The sequence below is a fragment of the Rhea americana genome, unplaced genomic scaffold (assembly GCF_003343005.1).
Source record: "Rhea americana isolate MKP2758 unplaced genomic scaffold, rheAme1 scaffold_490, whole genome shotgun sequence".
In the NCBI taxonomy this organism is placed as follows: Eukaryota; Metazoa; Chordata; class Aves; order Rheiformes; family Rheidae; genus Rhea; species Rhea americana.
In genome coordinates, this window is record NW_028186635.1 from 174,638 (window position 1) to 196,434 (window position 21,797).

The 21,797-nt window shown below is 37.4% G+C and overlaps 1 protein-coding gene across 2 annotated transcripts in view; it reads right to left on the reverse strand.

Moving 5' to 3' along the window:
- Nucleotides 1-21,796, reverse strand: part of PSME4 (proteasome activator subunit 4) — a 74,179-nt gene extending 52,383 nt beyond the window's left edge. Inside the window, exons 1-9 of one of the 2 annotated variants that reach the window (XM_085317258.1) lie at nucleotides 21,624-21,791; nucleotides 13,523-13,663; nucleotides 12,893-13,009; nucleotides 12,159-12,218; nucleotides 8,689-8,733; nucleotides 7,155-7,304; nucleotides 6,468-6,531; nucleotides 2,273-2,347; nucleotides 361-483 (exon numbers count right to left, since the gene is read on the reverse strand). In XM_085317258.1, the coding sequence (XP_085173384.1) occupies nucleotides 361-483; nucleotides 2,273-2,347; nucleotides 6,468-6,531; nucleotides 7,155-7,304; nucleotides 8,689-8,733; nucleotides 12,159-12,218; nucleotides 12,893-13,009; nucleotides 13,523-13,563 (675 nt within the window). In that variant the 5' untranslated portion in view covers nucleotides 13,564-13,663; nucleotides 21,624-21,791. Of the gene's footprint in view, nucleotides 1-360; nucleotides 484-2,272; nucleotides 2,348-6,467; nucleotides 6,532-7,154; nucleotides 7,305-8,688; nucleotides 8,734-12,158; nucleotides 12,219-12,892; nucleotides 13,010-13,522; nucleotides 13,664-21,623 lie in introns of both variants that reach the window. The other variant, XM_085317257.1, reaches the window with a different exon arrangement.
- Nucleotide 21,797: the final 1 nt, after the last annotated feature.

Genomic DNA, 21,797 nt, shown 5'->3' on the forward strand with positions numbered 1-21,797 from the left:
TACACAACTCTCCCTCCCTCCAAACTCAGCACTAAGAAGCAAGTTCTCTCTATCTGATGTGCAAAGGAATGCTATTAAATGCAAGTATTCTGCAGAAGTGAATCTAAGTGTGCATCTGCAGTGGTGTTTGCGGCTGGTTGTGAACTTCCAGAATGCCAGATACCTGCTGTGATACGAACCTCCTGGCTCACGTACCAAGCTGACAGTAAGATACTGCACCTTAAAAAAAAATCATGGGACAAACAAAGCCTAAAAATGTTTCTGCAGGGAGCTAAACAGCAGAAAGATTCATTTTAAATACATGGCTGCTTACAGCTTAGTATTAGTAATTTCGTTGTATTTTACAAAAGTGTTACTAACCATCATGGCTGTGATCCACATTACTGCATGTCCTACATCATAAGCATTTGTCAAGAATCTTGGGACGACAACTTGGTTGCTACCCACTGGAAGATTTAAGCTCCTCAAAATCCTGGTAAAAATCTGTAAGAAGAAGTTACTGTCAATCAGCCACATTATTAAAATACTATCAGTTTAGAATGTTACTGTAACAAATTGCTTCCACACAATTTTGCTCTATTTTCTTGCTAGAGCAAATTATTTTCTGAGGAGAGAAACTACATGTATTAATGTTGGGCATAGAAGTTTCAGCTCTCAAGACTGAAGCTAGGACAGGACAAACATTTTTCCACAGAAAATCAGAATGTTTTATTTCCTTGAATTCAGAAAAACCTCAGAAGTCTAGCATTCAAATTAGCTGCATTACAGAATAAAAATTAAATAAGCATAACCTGAAATCATTTCAAACAATGCATATCTGACACTACTGAAGAAGCACATAAGGAAAGTCCCTTAAATTTCAGTCAATGGAATCAATGTGTAGCATCTCTCTTCACTCTGTTTTTCATGTCCCTCCTCCCCACTAAAAGGAACTGGATCAGTTAATTTCTGATCTAGAAAGTCTTTTCCATAGGTCTGCAACCTGAATGCTGCACAGCAAACCAGGGATCTCTCATCTACCTTGCAACATATCTTGCAATAGGTACATTTAAAACAATCAGTTAAAGGTTTTATTTTAACAAATAGCATGAGGGAATTAAACTAAACTCCAGGAAATCCTGGCATCACCTATGAGACTAGAATATTTAAGAAGATTGCATGAAGTACGCTAAAGGCAAGTGGTGAGGTAAAGAAAGCTAAATCTGAAATAAGTAAGTCTTCATAACATAGCAGTATAAATATAAAAAGAAATGTGAAATTAAAAAGAAAACTTTGTTGGTTTATTAAATAAGTTTATTATATAGGATTATCTTATGGAAGATTAAAAACATTTTTCAGTTAAAATCGGAAAAAAAACAAGAAATAATCTACACTAGGTAAACCATATTACAGTTTTGCCAAGAAGGATTTTAGCAACCTAAGAGACAAAAAGCTAAATTTTACTCCTTCGAAGAACCTAAGATTTAAAAATCCATAATGCATAATTAAATTATCAAACACTCACCTGGAGATTTTTAATATTCAGTCTCAATTTCCTATAAACAAAATGATAGTATGGTTTCTTATCCCCATTCCCAGAAGATGTGATAAAAATTCAACAAACCACAAAATAGTGGGGAACATTTATCAAAGGTTTTTGATTGGCAWTATAACATAACATACACGTCAGTTAAGATTAAGACATTTGTCAGCAGTAGTCTTCAATTTGACTGCTACCAAGAGAATAACAACGGATTTGGTTGTACTATTGTCTCCTGTGCTCTTTTTATGCTCAAAGATAGAATAGAAATTATCGGTCAGACTGAAAGTAACTGATTTTTAGAAACATGCTGTGTCTCAAATGGGTATATATCTATAAACACTTGCATATCATATTTTTAAAAAAACAATTCAACTGCTGAGTGCAAAAAAAATCCATTACATGAAAGATTAATATTATTCATCCAAAAAAAAAAATCTATGAAGACTTATTCCCACAAAAAGACTGGATTAGTTATATGTATAAACAGTACCTGTACAGTAAAGTATGTCACTGATTTGGTTTGTATTTTTAGCCAGGTGATATACCAGTACCTATTTCCAATGCTGTCTGTTACAAAAGGATGCCTCTAATTTTCAAGGTTAGATTTAGGTCTCCAAAAAGAACATACCTAATTTGAAAAGCTGTGTCCCTGTAGGATAAGACTCATGCCACCAGAAACATTTATTTTTCTTAGCCTTGCAATGCTGAAGACATATCTCAAAGTGAACAAAATAAAGAAATAAATATTACCTTTGGTACGTATGGATCCCAATCTATGTACCCAATGTTGTCCGTGGCCAAACGAGCAAAAAGGTTTACYAGATGCTGAAAAAAACATAAAACAAGAAAATATTCATAAGAATACATTTATAGTAAGAGGCACAAAATCTTTCTAGTCTACCTTCCAGTTGCAAGATAAAAGCTTATATTACTTACTGCAATCCATAGCAGTAAACCACATGTAAAGGGAGATTTCACACCACCAAAAGTCACCAATACCATATTTCATAACACATCTGCAGGGAGTTTTTACCTTCAAGAGGCAAACTCATTACTCAATGCTTACAACTAAGCAGGGGAAATAGGTACAAGTTCCCTGAAACATAAAAGCTATCAACATATGCATCTTACCTCTTCAAACTTTTTTAATCTAATGACATCCTAATGATACTTCTTGAAAGTATACTCATACTCTCCTCTCCCCCACAGGATATATTAACATGCAAAACAATATATTCACCACCATTTTCGTATTCTCAACCACTTACTCTCAGAACAACTCTGAAGGACAGTAGATGAAAAACAAACTTGTGTGAGCTACATACAGCCAAAGGCTCCAGCTTTTGCTAAGAAATATCTTTTTGCCTTTTGAGCAGCTCCTACATCACAGAAAAAACAAGCAGTGTCTCCCAGAAGTTACCTGTTGAAAGACTAAGGCTTTCAACCACACACAATTATAACACCTTTTTATCTGGTATAGCAGACTTCATCTCTCTGAAGAGAACATTTGGAACAAATTCCAGATCACACTTCAGACATATTTCACAGAAAACCCACAATACAAAAACAAATTTTTGCTTTTGCTTTTTGCTCCCAAGGCAAAATCTTGTAACAGAACAGGCTTTACTTTGGTGACTGTGTGTGCAGACTTGCACATGCAATGCGTTTGGCCATTATGCAGACTTCTCTAACAAAGAGCTGCTACTCACTTTGATAGACTTTTTGATACCCAGTTTTGACAACAATTTGATAGAGGACTATTTGGATCAGTTATTAAAAAGAGTCCTAAAGAAGAGTTTGAAGAATGTGACCCTACCAAGGTACACATTAAGAATCCTCTTAAATGCAAAGATGGGAAAGTTAGGCTCTACATAAGACATAAAGTGTGGGAACAAAATAAACAGTTACCCAAAGACAAATCACTTCCTGGTGAGGGAAAGGGCCCTGCATTGCCCACTTCTGCTGGCAATGCATCATCTTAGTGCTTGATATCCTAGATTAGAAAACATACAACATATATGCATCTGACAGTACTCCAATCTGGAGCAGCTGAACGAGCATTTATGATTTTGAGTCTATGTCATGGCGTTTCCTCATCAATGAGRTATCAACTGAACTGAATGAAAGAAGTGGCCAAAAAGGCATTTATACATAGAAACTGAACAAATTCAACCAACACAATTTGAAGGACTGTATAGCTTCTGCAGAAGCCACCATATTTCTAGAAAGTGCACTTGCTTAGGCTGATTGCTGCCATGTTTAAAAAATTCGGTTTACAAATGCCTGTGGCTCGTGTCTCAGGCATTAGCTGAGAGATCGCATGGTAGTATTGTCTATCCATGATGAATTAGATAAGAGAACTGTCCCCTGGCAGTAGAATAAGTCCAAAACAGACCTGGAAGGCATTGAGGAAAGACAGCTATAAGGACTACAGGAAAAAGAAATGAAGTGTCACTCTGATACCCTGACTGTGGAGACAGGAGGAAGAGGCAGGAAACTGTCACCAAAATCCACCTGTGTTCTTTTTATGAACTCTTCCAGGTAGAAGAACATGTATCAGGTTTCCAAAGAATCTTGTTGCTTCTACCAGTACCTTGGAGCCATGGTGAAGCCAAAAAAGAAGGGCTTTAAATGATCCTGCCCAGTTTAGAAAGCTATTGTCACTGAGCCTATCAGATTCAAAGTTCACCTCTCTCAGCCTGAAGGATACAATAGGTTTTGAAAAACCACAAACTGAGTTCAGGACAGTCACATCTGCCATAGCCTGAAGACAAATGCTAAAACACAGTTCCTTATCTATCTTTTTGTTTGACACTAGGGAATACTCACTGAAGAATTCCTTCTCATGCACCTCAAAGGTAATTGATTCTAGTTCCCCTTGAAATAGCAAGTCCAGCTCCTGCCAAAGCAAGCTAGACAGATGTTAAAGGCTACTAGAGGCTTAAATTTGATTACATAGTCAGGGCTCCTGTGTCTAATATTATCTGCATCCAAGTTTGATGAAATAAGCAAGCCTGCCCCTTAGAAGATGGACAAAGCAGCAGAGAAAACATGAAGTAAATAAAAGCTCTGTGGAAAACAGTTATTTGTGCCTCCTCAACAAACTGAGAAATCAGTAGAAGATCAAAAATATCAGAGATAGCTGCTCACTCACGAAAGTACGTTGGTTAGAGCAGCTGAAAAAAGCAAGTCAAATAATGATACTAAATGTGCAGGCTGTTGTCTTTGTCAAAAAAGTAGGCAGAGTTTTGCATCTTCCTGATAGCTTTCCAAAAAAGCATAAGTGCCTAAAAACAATCCTAAAAAAAATGCAATACTTACCAATCATCCCCATTCAACTCCAGACAAACATCAATCATGCGACAAAAGATTTTTGTGCTGAAACGTAACTCAAATCAGAAATACCTGTGCACAAGCCTTTTCTTACAAAAGTTGCCAAAAATGCAGAGTTAGAACACTACAAAGGAAGCATTCAGTAGTACCGTGGAAATTAGCTCTCTCCAAAGAGATCAAGCCATTGTCCTTGAGTATACAAACAGAAGATTAATGAAGAGAGCCAGATGGTCAGTGAGCTTATGGTCATACTGAGTCAGAAAAAAGTCTGGTAATTTACCAAGTTTCACTGCAGTAGAGACAAGGAATAGATCAGCTGACATCAACTGCACATAAGCTTCTGGTGTCATTGTCTCAAGAATGAGATTTATTATATTTTTCAAGTTTATATTTCATCATAGGAGACAAAAAAGGCAGACAGGTAAATGGCAGATAGTTATTGAGAGATATTGTCCATTGGTATTTTTTGGCCAAAGAGAGTACAGTACCTTCACTACATGAGAAAGAGATGACAACATCTCACTGCAGATGCAAAGCTCAGAAAGAAACCATCCCTGCAAGAAAATTCTTTGGAGAGTTTATGATCAAAACACTCCTTAAAAAGATTTAACGTGGAAGCACTTAGTATGTGTATGGTTATTAAGACCAATTTTAGTCTCTATCAGTCTGGATATGAAGCCACGACCACTGCCTACCTCAAAGACTTTTTGTCATGTTTACATCCTCACCATAGATGAAAAATTTGAGGTAGTAGTAGGCAAGGCATCAGCCTTATGCATGTCCTTGCTATGCAGGCAGCATGTGGACTAAATGAAGGGATTCGGTCATCAGAAATAGAACATCACCTCCCAAGGAGCCACAGAGAAGAACAATCCTGGGGAGAGAAGGTATGCCTCCTCGCTTGTTCTACAGTTGATGGCTAAGACAGACTTCAAGGCAAATTCAAGACCAGAATGCAAACAAGTTTACATTAGAGGTTTGTTGGGCTTCATTTATTTATTTAAAAGCTCTTCAGAGTTAGCACACTAATACTAAGAAGATGGTTGAGAGGTAACACAAAGGTCTGGAAATACTTTGTGTTACATACCTAAGCATTTAGCAGAGCATAAGCCAGAGCTAAGCAGTACATAAATGTACCTTCTACAGATGCTGAAAAAGTATCCTGTCATAGCAAGAGAAACATACACAGTGAATGTACTCATAGGCTATCATTCGAAGAAAGATATCACATTATGACTCAAAATTAGGGATCATTAAGAATGYGGTGGTAAATTATAATGATGGCATTTTACACAATTCTGATCACAGGAATCACAATAATACTTCACATCATTGTAAGTATTAATAGTCATCTGAAAAACGCCAGCATTCCCAAGACTGGAATAGGAAAGCTGCCTGAGCTAGCAGTTGAATAACGCTCACCAAGCACAACTGCCACCTTATTCACTGAGTCAGTAACTGCTTGCTAACAATCATAAAATTATCAATTATCCCTTCTCATACTACATAAAACACAAAAAAAAAGTCATTGTTTTAATTACGTGTTTTGCAAACATATTGTAGGAATATTTAAATGAGTCTCTTCTACTGTGGGCAAAAAGTAAATACTTACCCCTTCCCATTGGGGAAGATTTTGAACTGACACCCAAAGGCCTATAAATTCATCAAACCAAAGCCTGCAAGAGAACAGAATCAAACTAACTTTAGTGTTGTGAACGCACCTCCTCCACCAGACACATACTCTTCACTCTGTCAGGTGGTCTCAGGAGCTCATTCTCCTCCCCAACTCATTCATCAAAAGACAAGAATCAGCATGGAGACGCACTTCATCTCCCATAATACTCTCAGATTTTTACCTCTTCTTCTCATTCTTTGCTGATTCCCCCTTCCACACAAACATTGCAAAAATAGTTTCCTTATCTACTCAGCTTCACCATTTTCTTATTATATATTGCCATCTTAATAAAGGTAAATCACATGAAAACAAGTCACGCTTTCTCATCCTTCCTAGCTTAAAATCTAAAGTTTGTCTCTATTGTCACTAGTTAAAACTGCCATTAGCTTCTATTCTGATTTCATTTGAGGCCAGAAGTACAAACCTTCTGCACAATCAATTATTTCCATTTCTGTTGTTTTCAAGTATCAAATACCATTAAGCCATGAATGCAAGATACACATACATAAAGGAGCTAGCACATGCACTGATTCACATGACATGTCTTCAGATACCATCCCGTCAGAGATAATCCTTTGCATCAGCAACACGATGCCATAAGACCGGATATTCAGTTATACTTACTTGAAACCTTTGTGGTGAAGATCTGGAGGAAGGGTAGTAGGTAGAAATAACTCAAAGTAGGTAATAGCCTTTTGCATAGTAACATCAAATGGACACATTAAAGGCCGCCATTCATCTAACATCTCTTCAGTAGCTTCTTCTGGAAAATATCTGAAAACAAGGAAAGTGTTGAACATATGCAACAACTTAGTTGTTGTTTTTCCTCCTCATGTTTAAAACTCAGTATGCATTAATTTGTCATAAATCTCAGTTTTACAGTAGGATAATGTACCTAGAGGCAATAAAATAAAATAGATCAGTACTCCTCAACTCCACTTGTTCTTCACAAAACACAAAGCTAAGTTCCAAGGACACTGCTGTGTATCAATTTATGAACACATAACAAGATTCTTATCTTGTTAACCCCCCTCCCCCCCAAAAAATAGAAAAGATACAAACTCATTTCAATGTGAAGGCTGGTCAAAACCAAACATTTATTATTCATATCTGATACAAGATAATTAATGATGACTTAAGGCATGAAGAGTACCATTTACTGGACAACTACCAGAATCTTGAAATGATGATTTAATTTCTTTTAAAAGAAACTACTTATCCATGTGATGCAGTTTTTTAAAATGCATACCAAATATAGTGTTCAAACAACTTAATTACTGCAGTTGAAATAGGACTAACTGGAAGTCATGTTATTAGTAACTCAATCTCAAGCCAGAATTCTCAGAAGTGCCACGTTTTCATTTTCAAAGAACTCTTCTTCAGTGACTTTTCATTCACAATAAATGCCAAATAGTCAAAGAAAACTAGATTTGTTAATTTAGCTAAACAAACGTAAAACAAAAAACCCACTACACACATTTGGGGAAAAGCATTAGGTGTCTTTATGCTGATGTTCATCACAACTTGCACTGTATTCAGAACAACATCTCCTATGAGTGCTCAAAGGAGTAACAAGTCGGTATGTGAACTGACTACCATAGTAAAAGTAGACAATAATTATAAATGGCTATACGAAGGGCAGACAACAGAACTAGCCCCTTTTCTGCATTTTTGCAGTATCTGAAGCTGCCAAAAATTAAGTAGCGCAGAGAGCAAGAGCAGCTCAGGCATATGCATTCTGAGTGGTGAATAAAACAGAAAACAAGACTAAAAAGAACAGGCCTTATCCAGTGGCATGCTGGTTTTCTAACTGCTTAACTAGCTTTTAACAGATTTCCAGCCAAGGCTCTGAAGAAAAGGTACAGTCTGAAAGAGAAGTGCTTTGTTTAAACATTATAGCACGGCACATGGCTGTCATCGTTTCCACTTTAAGCAACCTGTGAACCTGACGCGCAAACCATACATAACTGCAACAGGCCAGAAACATCTCCCCATCCCCAGAAAAATCTTTAAGACAAACAAGTTCAGACAGCATTAGACAAGGAGTGACTAGTAGGGTTTTGAATTTATCCAGACAATGTTTTAATATTACTTTAAGAAGGGGAAGAAGGGTGTAAAGATAACTATTTTCTAATTTTTGAAGCATATAAACACTTACGGTCGGCAGCTCTTCACAAGTGTTTTCAGTACACTTTCTACAGAACTGAAACACAAAAGAAAACATAAGGGATTCTAATGTTACCATGTACCAAGAATGGCATAAAAAACAATAACTTGCTGATTTTTTTCAAGAGTAAGATACTGATGTAATTATCCTCTATGAACATGCATAGGCTAATCCTCTTCCACACAGATCTGATCACAAGGATTAAAATTGCTCTGCTAAATTCCTGATTCTACCTTTTATGTACTATTCACTGTGTTTTAACTAGAGTGAAGAATTATCATCATTACTTAGATATCATACTCTGTATTCTGTTGGTGACTAACCAGCAGAGCAAGGTAACATTTTAGTGGAAGCTGAAAACAGACAAAATTGGTTTTGGTTTTTGTCCAGTGTTTCCAAAAGAAACCCCAGATTTAGGATTTGGAGTCTAATTATAACTTTTTGAAGTCTATTGCCCATATTTATCTTCTATTTATCTTTTATTTATGAAGCCCATAAACCAATCTGAACAGAAAAGTAAACTATCTGCAAATCTAAGTGTGAGAGAAGTTAATGAAATAACTGTTGAACAGCTGATTTAAAATAGTGTTTCCACCTGTAGCAGGAAAACTTACTTCTTAAGTTAACGTATCTCAACAGAATCATAAACGCAGTCAATTTTCATGTTAAGGTCCAGTACTTACTACAAGACAATCTTAAAGTAAATTGCACTTTTACCAACACTACTCCCTGAATAAGAGTTTTACAAAAGAACTTCCTAGATCTTTTAGATGTGTTTTCCATACTCATAAATTTATATATATTTTTATATATATATATATTCCAATTTATATATATATATTTATTTATTTACATTTATATAAATGTATTTACATTAGAGGTGGGTCAGACATCCTTCGTTTCACCATCAAAACCAGATACAGAAATACTATTTTTATCGGAATGAAGATGATACAGACTGATCATCTTTAGGATCTTATCACAGATCAGTTTAGATCAATTATTTAGATATAAATACTAAGCAAGCACACGCTCTCTCTCTAGTCCCAAACAAAAAAATGATTCTACACAAGCCAGGAGAAATACGAAATGGCTAAACCACTATTTTTAGAGAAAGCTTTGGAAGGAGACACACACACACACACCATCCCTTCAACACCACCTGAACAGTCAGCACAAGCCAGAAAAATTCTGCCCTTTATAATGCTACTTCAGGACAAACAGCTCTCTAGATTACTAAAAGAAATTCTAGAAACTTTACCAAATACTGACAAATGCAAATCTGCAACTTCACCCAGAAGAAAAGCTTGGGAGTTTACTAACAACGTCTAAAAACTTTCAAGGAAGAGCAGGAACAGCCAAACATTCATCATAAACAAAAGACCAAACTCTAATAAGTTCATCARGATTCAAGAACTGTGTTCCATTTAACCCAGAAAGTTATGTACTATATAGCAGTTGTTTCAATAGTAGATAAAGCACAAACCAGTAATGTTCCTTAAGAGCATTAAGGATCAACACAAAAAATAGTTGTGTGGTAAAACAGCAACAAACAACGCCACCAAGCTACTATATTGCACTGAAGTAAACTATTACAAAAGAGAATATGAAGGACAGTGGAAGTTCAAGACAGTGATGCCAAAGATCAACAAGTCTTTCAAGTTCACAAGTTTTCAATTAGATCTCAGCATTTCTGGGTAAAGGATGGGAGAGGAAGAAGACTGGAAAGGCTTTTCTCTCCTGTCCTCTGGTCATGGAAGTAGAAGCTAAGAAGAAAAAACAAAAAGTAGATACAATTTTCTATACAAGGAGACACCCAGTGAAGACATGGTTAAACCGCAACAGCAACTATAGAGGACATCCGTTAAGATTCTAGTTTTTTCAACTACCACTTAAAAAAGAAGAGAACAATATACCTGGCAAGAACAAAGACTACTAGTTGCTGTTTTCATTACCACTTTGAACAAACTCTCTCAAACCTCTAAGTAGTGGCTTCTGCTCAACATTTGGCTGGCGTCTTTGCATACCCACTGCTGCAGAATTATGGGAAATTCTGCAACTGTCACACCAGTATGCTTCCACATACTGCTGCACCATTAAATTTAGCTAAAGATTTAAAGAGTACAATTGAATACATGAATCACACTAGATTTGATAAACAGACTACTATAGTTTGCTTTCCTCTCAGAACTATTTATGGCTGACCATTGGAATAAGCTGTTGAAAACTTTGTAGTAGGGGTGCAATAAATAAAAACTTACACTGAAAGGTCAGCTCCTACTAATTACTAAGTAAACAGTTTATTTAATGAGATAAAGGAAATAATTTCTCATTCTAATTCCTTTTCTTTGCTTTTACAGTCCCTCCTTCTGTATTACAAATATAATCAGCTTATAATCTATCTTGACACACTGATATATGAAAAAAAGATCATCCAACAACACAGGTCATTGTTTTGACACTACACAGTTATTTTCTTCACGCAGAAAGGACATGACCACATTAGTTTGTGAATCCATTTTCTCCCCTGCATTTTCAAATGAACACATTTAGGTTAAAAAATAAACATATAAACCGATACTGTTCACTCTTACATTATCAAAAAGCAGTAAACATATTATTTTTATTTTTCATTATGGATTCATGCCTTAAGCAACATTCTAGTCCTGTAGCACACACTTCATTACAAGAGCTTAAAATAAGACAACGAACAATGAAATGTAGCACCCAGCTACAGTTTCACAAATTAAGCCATTCTAGCAAGTTTTTAATGACACATCAAAATCAAGTATCTTACTGGATTAGTACCGCTAAATTTCTTACAAAAAATACTACACAAAGCTAAAATTTCTCCCTTTCAGTTCCACTTATCCCAGTTTTAAACCATTTCTGAATTTATATACACACACACACCCCACCCACATCTTCCAATATGTTTTCCAGTGTAAAAATTCAGTGAACTGTTAGGATATGGAAACTTTTTTCATACTTTGCTACTAGAACATTGTGCCTTAATACATTTTCCAGAACCTATTACCTCACTGCTAAAGCACTTTCCATGATTTCATCATTTTTAATAGTAAGGTAAACTTACTCGGTGACATGTGTTCCTAAACGAATACTGATTTTCTCCACATTTACATGTAGTGACTACTCAAATGTAAAATTTACCTTTCTTTTGACCCTTGAAATATATATGCTGGTTAAATTAGTTAGCATGTTGCCACTTTATCAGCCATTTCACACACAGTATACTGTTCCCCAATTAGAAAGGTTTACATACAGTGCGACATTCTCAAACAGTGGTGTAATGTTAACATTGATTTTCCAATACAATTATTTATGCAGAAAATTACACCTGTGTGACAAGTGTTACAATCTAACAAAACATGCAGGAGATTACACATCGGCCAGAGCTGAACAAAAAAAAAAAAAAAAAAAAAAAAAAAAGTCATTCTTACCACCTATGTAATACATTAAGCACAAATGTTTTAGGTGAAGACAAGCCTGGTCGATATGAACTGAATTAAAAAAGAAAAAAAGAGATTTAATACACAATAGTCAATTTAACAGTTACAAATCAACTGAGTTTTCAATTGTCCCATGAGAAAGGACTAGAGGCAATGGGCAAAAACTGAAGCACAGGAATTTCCGCCTGAATGTGAGGAAGAACTTGTTTCCTGTGAGAGTGACAGAGCACTGGCACAGGTTGCCCAGAGAGGTTGTGGAGTCTCCTTCTCCGGAGATATTCAAAACCTGCCTGGATGCAACCCTGTCTAACATGCTCTAGGTGACCCTGCTTGAGCGGGGGGCGGGGGGAGGGGGGTTGGACTAGATGATCTCCAGAGGTCCCTTCCAACCTTATCCATTCTGTGATTCTGTGAGTTAAGAAAATATCGCTTGACATCCAAAAAGRTATCCCTCAAAATTCAATTTAAAACAAAGGGGAATAAAAAAACACCGTATGAGAACAAATCGCACTGCATATTAATTAAGATGGAGTGTCCAAATTCTAAATACAGTTCAGAAGTAATCAACTTGTAGAGCATGGTCTTGCATATAATCACTGAAAATGAAATATAAACAAAATATATACATATTTACTGTACATCAAACTCCAGCTATTAAAAGTAAATCTGTAAGTGTATTTTCAAGCACTGTAAGTACTCATCAAATATTTTAAGTGTAAACTTACTTAGGAAACCAATTTAATCCAAGATGCTCTGTTTTGGAGTATAATATCCTTTCCAACATTTCATAAAGGGGTCTCCATGGTAACTCTAAATCATCCCTGGAAAGTAGTTCTTTTTTCCTAATATAAGAAAATAACATGCATTTTAGGATTAAGCATTTATACTGACACACTGCACATCAAGATACCACCCACAGGAATACTGCTCTGAACTAAGTTTTATCTCCAGCATTTGTAAAAAAACAGTCAGAAACTCAAGACAGACATAGAACTTCTTCACGAACACAAGCTATCAAGATCTCTAGGAAAAGTCTAAGTGAAATTAAATATTAACAAAATGTATAACAGCACTCGTTATCTTCCTACTTGAGATTCAACATTTGATTCTCCAAATTTTTTTCTTTCCTAATAAAAAAAATCATTATCATTCTTCACTTTCAATACTAATAGCAAAGCTTTAAAAGGGACAAGGCATTGACGTAAGAAACTTTTTAACCAAATCAGTTGTGCCAGGGAGATTAAGAGAAGGAATCTGTAATAGGACATATGAAGCTGTATAGCAAGATTAAGCAAACGAAATGATCAGCTATTTAGAGATGAGAATTTCAGCAGTCAGCAGAAATCTGTACTTACTTCAACAGGTTTATCAACAGGCGTGCAAATCCTTGCATCATGCTGATCTCCAGTTTTGGAATTGTTACCAACTCATACAACAGCTTAATAAAAAGCACATGATCTTCTTTGCTAAATTTTCTCCCATATAATCGGATGTATCTACAAGCAAAACATAAGATAAATCAGCAGTATTTTTTAAAATGTTCATTAGATATACTTGAGCCAGATCTCAGCTGATTTGTTGTTTAATGAAAACAAAGATAAACATAAATTCCACTTTCCAAGTCCTAAAAAGAACTTATTATCTGTAGTAAAAGAAGAATTCCGATATCTGAAATTAGCAGAGAAACAATTTCCAAAAACACTTATTTCTGTTATAGCTTGAATAATTTTTTGCATATATTTTTTGCTACACTCCTAAGACAAGGATTGCTTGGAAATGAGAATGAGCCTTTAAAGATGCATTGATTTGCAACCAATCGTAACCCTTGTACTAAATATATTTTTCATTTTTGCAAGCCAGGAAGACAGATATATCTATAAAATGCAAAGCTTGAAGAATAAGCGTTAGCAAGTGACATTTCTATTTAGTATTAGCCTCTCTCAAACTATGATTTGTGCTAAGCTTCTTCTAAAGGGAAATAGGATTTTAATTAAGATTGATTTAGTGGATCTAAAACTAATTTTCAAACCTTAAATAAAAATCAGTGTGTGCTAAATAGAGGTATCTATCAAAAACATGGTTTCATGTTTAGACAGATGAGGTAAAGGCAACATCACCTTTAATACAGAACCAGAAATAACAAGGATGGTCCACTGTCTCACAACTCTACAGTTAGCCTAACACAATGCTCACACCAGATACCACAAGAACAGTTTTTCAATCTGACAGCTTGCAGTAAGACTGAACAGTTTACTCACAAACTGAGCTTTGCTGGTGGCATGCYCCATGGTTATCACTTATATGTACTATTATAAAAAAAATGTTCTATTAGAATTAATTCTGGAAGAAATGCATGCTGTATTCAAGTTTAGATGAAGAAAAGGAAAAATGAAAATAATCTGCTCCAAAACCTATAAAAGATTCCAGTGCGAAATTTTACATTGCACAGGTATAAATTACTACACACCCAGAAAGCACATTTTCCCTTTTTATTATCCTTTCATACTGCTCCAACTATTCTGACAGGTTCATAAGCAACACTACTAACACGCTGTACTCTAAGTAGTTGTTTGGCAAAACACATGAGACAACTCTTATAGAACAACTTTCAGTTTTTATACAGAGATCAGAGAGGCTGTATTGGTTTGTTGCTAAACACGCACTAGCAGAGCATCAAGGCTTATTTTGGTAACATGAAGAATGTCAGATCTCACACTACTTTTCTGCTATGCAGAACAGCCTGTATTTCGGAATCCTGCACTGGAATCGTAACGTGAAAAGGTAAGGAAGGAAATACATCTCTGAAAGACTCCTCCTTGAAAGTGATAGGAAACAAGAGGTTGGGTAATTTTAAAAGAGGCAAACATTAGCAGTTAATGGTCTAACAACCAAATGAAAAGATTAACCATCTTGATTCGCAAATTTGATTTCCAATATTGACTTCTTAGGTAGTATTGAGGAATTTAGTTTGATGAATCTATTTTACTTCTGAGTGCATCATTCATCTGTAAACTTCTATTCCTCACACAGCTGCCACTGAGAAAAATGATCCCTTAATAAAACATGTTTATGTGAAGGGTATTTTGCATAGTGCCACAACAGCAAATTAGATCGGGACTCAACTATTTGGCCACTCTTCTCCCCAGTTTCCCTATGTCTCATCACTAGCTTTCAGAGAAAGCTCCAGAATATTTCTTTTCACTTCGCTTTCCCTGTTGGACTTCAGTGCTGAGTTTTGCATTTAACAGGCAGTAATTTCACTAACATTCATTTTAAATACAGAAGGAAACAAATAAAATACAGGCTAACTCTTCTCCTACCACAAGAATCTAAATATTGCTGATTGGCCAAAAACTCTATATACCTATAGAATGATCACCAACAATTGAACTCATACACTTCTTACATACATAGAAGTCACTGAAACTGGATACAGGCAAAANAAAGAAAAAAAGAAAAAAGAAACACATATCCCAACTAGAAAACAACAGGCGACATTTGATTTTTCTGAAGGCTAACAAAAGTATACAGCCTAGTTGTATTTATTTTAATAGCAATATTATACCTCTCAAAAGCACACACTGCTGACATACTATTTTGGAAGRACCCAAAGTAAAAGTCTAGAAGCTTGTACAAAATAACCTGATTATTAGTACCCCATCTAACATAGAGAACTAATAAATGGCACAAGAGGAAGAGCATTCGAGGACTTCGAAAGGCCTTGAAAAGAGCCTACTAGACTTAACAGACAAATCMGAGGGAGTTGATGTAAGACAAGAGTTGGCCATCCATAGTCCTACCAAGAAAAACAACGGATGCTGTCAGACAGGGTCATTTTCCTTACTTAACTTCCACTTACTTTTTAATAAAAGGGGAAGACAGTGTTTGATGTTATGAACAAATTTTAAAGGAGCTCACTTACAAGASTGTTTGTATCTTTCTTGACTCTGTATTTGAGAAGGAAGACACCAGCTACACAGCAAGAGCAGCACATTTTACTGTGGAACAGAGGGTTCTGAAAACACCTTCAGCCTCTGTTTTATTATCCCTTGGTCATGTAAGTCACATACACTTGCACACGCATTTCCTCTCTCACAAGTCTAAAGCAACCAAAAATAGCAGTTTCACTTCTTCATGCAAAAGAAGCCTTAAAAAGAACCCCAACATTAATTAGAACTACAAAGAAACACTGCAAGAGATGCAACAAAACTAGATAGAACAAAACAGAAAGTGATGATTGGATGGTTACCTTTCTTGACATTTTCTAACAGCAGTTCTACTACACCAAATGCCATTTAACTAAGGAAGGGTACAAGTATAGAGAAATACACTGAGCACAAACACGTCACTATCCCCCAGAAGTAAAACTAGATTTCAAATTGCTCCCATTTTTACAAAATCTTTATGTGAATGGACAAGGAACATCAGATTTTAAATTCTTCAGTTATCTGCCTTAATCCAGCTGTAGATTAAGAGAAAATAAATAAAAAATTATTCCTAAAACGGTGCTAATTCCGCTTTCCTCAAAATTAAATAAGAAAATCCCTAGCAGAAGGGAACTACTGACATTTTCAGAGGAATGTCCAGTTGCCCCCTACATAGAAAAACACATCATAACCATTAAAGAAAATACAGGTGTGGCTGATACACCTGAGGGCTGTGCTGCCATTCAGAGAGACCTGGACAGGCTGGAAAGTTGGGCAGAAAGGAAACTCATGAGGTTCAACAAGGGCAAGWGCAGAGTCCTGCACCTAGGSARAAATAACCGTAGACACCAGTACAAGCAGCGGGTTGACCTGMTGGAGAGCAGCTCTGCAGAGAAGGACCTGGGAGTGCTGGTGGATGACAAGTTGACCGTTAGCCAGCAATGTGYCCTTGTGGCCAAGAAGGCCAATGGTATCCTGGGSTGYATTRGGAAGAGTGTTGCSAGCAGGTTGAGGGAGGTGATCCTGCCCCTCTACTCAGCCCTGGGGAGGCCTCATCTCAAGTACTGTGTCCAGGTCTGGGCTCCCCAGTACAAGAGAGACATGGAGCTACTGCAGAGAGGCCAGCAGAGGGCTACAAAGATGATGAGAGGGCTGGAGCACCTGCCCTGTGAGGAAYGGCTGTCAGAGCCAGGCCTCTTCAGCCTGGGGAAGAGAAGACTGAGGGGGGATCTGATCAATGTCTACAAGTACCTGAAGGGAGGGTGTCAGCAGGACCGGGACAAACTCTKGTCAGYTGTCCCGTGTGGCAGGACAAGAGGCAATGGGCAGAAATTGAAGCACAGGCAGTTCCGCCTGACCATGAGGGGGAATTTCTTCCCTGTGAGAGTGACGGAGCACTGGAACAGGTTGCGCAGAGAAGTTGTGGAGTCTCCTTCTCTGGAGATCTTCAAGGCACGCCTGGATGCAACCCTGTCTAAGATGCTGTAGGTGACCCTGTTTGAGCAGGAGGGTTGAACTAGATGATCTCCAGAGGTCCCTTCCAACCTTACTGATTCTATGACTCTACAGGTAGAATTTTGTCAATTCTGCACAATACCAGCATCACCTTCTGCTTTTGGAAGAATGTCTTAAAAAAAAAATCATTTCCAAAACTAAGCTGATTGAAAACAATAAGACTCCTTATATGAAGGCAAGTAATTCTACATTAAGATGCTACTTGAGATCTTAATTCCCCTACCATTTTCAAGCCTTCTTTAAAAAATCCATACTAATTTTAAGCTCTCAATCTCTACCAATCAACTGCAACAAGCATAATAAATAAATGGTGCTCAGTTGTACTGGCAATACTAATTAGGAAGTGAACATTCTGACTCTGTCATTTTTATGCTCAGTACAATGTCTCTGGAGACATACACACACACACAAAGAAAACACTGATTCCCTTACTGTAACAGAATTGAGTATACCGAACTTTCACTCTACAATTACAATAAGCCTATTTTTAAGAAATGTACTATCATATGAAGTGGACACCCTAAATTACCCTAGAGTGTTGGCTGTTGTRCTACAGCTCAAAATTGCCTTCACTTACTTATGAAGCTGAACAGAGTGCTCTCCCAAATTCCTAGTGATCTAATTTCATTTTCCAGCATACAAAAATGGATTATCATCTGTTCAAAACTAGTATCAGAAAACCCCACCAAAACTATGCTCAACAAACTATTTCCATTCCATATATGTATACAGTATACTGTCGTACATGTATCCAGACWGAAATTTTATGTTTTTCTGATAAGTATAGGAAGAAATGGAAGTAAATAAAAGATTCCTAGTGCAATAGCAATTGAAACGTTCAGAGAAGTTTCATTGACAAGTTTTATCCTAACTGTAATTTTCTGTGTCCTGCAATTCAAAATAGTAGAACTACATTTTTTCATACCTCACAGTAAGACATTTAAGTACCATTCTGTAAGAAGTCTCTATCCCTGACACAAAGTAACAGTCAGGAATAGTACCTGCATCCMTCAGCTTCAAAAATCCAACCCTTGTCTTTTGAAGTACAAAATGCAGAAGTATGTTTACAGTTGCATCAATCAACTGTATATACTGTGATTATTAAATGCTCTTATTACACTAATGCTCATTTACAAGCTATAGTCTAAAAATATCTATGCTCAAAGTTTCTATGAAAAACAAAAAAAAAGGTGAAAAATGAAACAAGCTGTGTAGGTTTGAGGTAGGGGACCATAAAAAAAATATAATGCAAGTCCATTTATGCAATGACTGAAGCAACTGAAGTGTTGTTCTCCCCTCTCCCCCCACACACATTGTAGCAAAGAATACAATCAAGAAGCATACACTACCACAACAGGATTTGTGTTTTACAAGGTAAGAAAGTCCTCTCACCATGCTTTGTATAAGCGGTCCAACCAAAGAGTCCATTTACATCATTGCATACAAGAACATTATATCTAGGAGATACAATAGACATTATATCTAATAAATCTCAGTTTTAGTCATCTTTCCCTACTCAATTTGTGACATCAGACAGCTGAAATAGCTGCATTTAAGACAACTGTATATAATTCATCTTCTCAGCTGCTGCCCTACAAGAAATAAAAAGATCTTAGGTTCAGCTGTTATCATGAAATAGTAACTAGCACAAAAATTTTTTACATTCAAAAAAAAAAAAGAAGTGTTTTGAGTTTTCACTGTCATTCCTCATACATCTGGAGGCTATGTACAGCTGCATAAAGTTGCAGTGCACCTGAAGAGGCAGAGCTATATAGGTATAAAATCTGTGATTTTTTTCTTTTAATTCATTCATACGTTCGCGTGTTACATTGTCTGTCTGTATTGACATTTTTATCTGTACAAGAAGGATTCAAAATATGTCAGCTTTGATTCTGATTTATAAGTTACTTCACCGAACATAATGCAACTACCTACTAGTTGTTATAATTCACAGTTGTAATAAAACTAGGCAGAGATCTTACGAAGATTTTGACCATCTTCTAGTCAAACAAACATGTAATTTATTATAGCTGGCTAGCAAGAAAAAAAGGTACAAAGTTGATAGGGAGATAAATTACTCCTTAAGAAAAGACAATAAAGCTTTGGTTTTACTGTCATTGTGTTATAATTTGACTTAGGCATGACAAATGAGAMTATCATAATCTTATGTTTTGGAAGTACTTCATCTAGGCCTAAACTTTTATTGTAATATTTTATCCCACAGAACTATTTTGCCAAATTAAACTAAGGAAGTAAAATATCTCCAATGTTAACTGTATCAGCTTATTTTTAAAACCAGCCCCACAGTTTTCTTCCTTGCCTACATCCAAACATATTCAAGTCTTACTGCCACAAAGAATTACTATAATATGCCACAAAGAAACCTTGGGACAGGCAGGCATCAGGCAAGTTGCAAAGCACACGAAATTTAAACTTCAAAGGGTAGGTGGAAAACCACAAATGAGAGCCTCTTGCCCTTTTTATGATTCATAAAGTAGTGTAGCAGCAGTTCTCAACAGGCTAAATTCACTGCCCTGAAGCCTAAGCTAGTAGCAGACATTGCAGTTTACAGAATGACTAGTAGGATAATTGTAATCTACACCTGCACGTTCTCAAACCACTTAACTGTAGGAATTGCCCTATTTAAGGTATATCTTTCTCTTACTAAGAACTGCTACAATTTATTTCAGCTTGATTAGCATACAAAGTCCAAAGACAACAGGCATCACTGTAAACAGTATGAGTTAGCAGATGGCTAAGGGRAAAAAAAACAGTATTGAAACTGGGTCCAAGCAGGTTCAGACTGTCTCATAATGCAAACATGTGAGTCATTTCACAACCATCAGTGTAATTCTATCTAAGAATGCTTCTTAGCAAACATAAGGTCACTTACGTTTCAATACATATATACTACCCAGATTTTTGACTGCTGGACATATATTAAAATCCCAATTAATACTTAAAAAGAAATCCTACTTCATATAAGTAAAATTGTAAGTGAAGTTCACAATTCTACTGAATGCAAGTACTCTGTCCTTTCTAGTACACAGAAAACACCAATTATGAAGGCACACAGAACATTCATCAAAAAGAAGGTATTCACATAAACAGGGTGCACTGGTCGAAGCTATAGCAGCCACCTGTCATATGACACTATTTTTAGTGCCAAATTAGCTAGAATAGTGCATATTAAGAAACGAAAGGGTAAGCATATTTTGTAAAATTCACTAAGCAAATTCTACACTCTGCTTGGTGCTACTGTATGAAAACACTCTGCTTTCCACCTGTATAAAAACCCACCTTCTCAGTACCCACATCGGAACCAACATGAACTACACCTTGCCACAGTACAGGCAACATATCGAGGCTTTTTTTTCCCCCCTTTAAACTAGGGCACAGCAGCGAAGCCAGGATTTAATCCCTCCAGCGCTGAACCAACAAAAGCACGAACAGTCAGTTTTGAGAAAGACCTCCCGTTCCTACCGCAAAAGTTGCGAATAGAGATAGTTATCTTCCACAACTTGTTTAAGGGGGGAAAAAAGGAAAAAGAAAAGAAAAGTAAAGAAACAGGCGATCGAGTATGCACTGAGAAAGAAAACAGCTCGCTTCACGGGACCGGAGAAGTTTCTGAGACGACAGACGAGCTCCTGGAAACGAAACCACCTTTGTCCCGGTTTCCTGCTGCGGAGCGCCCGGCGGCCTTATGCAAGAGGCCGGCTGACCCCGCCTCGCTCGGGCCCGCCGGCCGCGCAGCGCGGCGCAGCGCAGCGGAGCCCCCCCCCCGCGCCCCGCACCAACCGTTAGGAAACCAACGCGCTTCCGCCGAGCGCCCGCCCGGCCCCCGGGCGTGCGTCTGCCCCCGCCGGCCGGCCGGCCGGGCGTGAGTCACGGCGGCTTGGCCTCCCGCGGCCCGGCAGCGCCCGCAGGCCCCGCTCCGCGGCGCGGCGCCCCCGAGCGGGCCCGGCGGCAGCACCGTTACGAACGGCCCGGGGCGGGCGCTGGGCGCCGCACTCACGTGGAGAGCTTCCGGGTCCAGAAGAGCCCCCCGGGCCACAGCTCCTGCAGCTGCACGGCCCGCGCCAGGTTGCCTTTGATCTGCGCGAGGAAGCGCGTCGCCTCGGCCTCCAGGCAGCCCCCGTACGGCAGCAGCTTGTTGTACACGATCTCCTTCTGCGGCGCCGCCGCCATG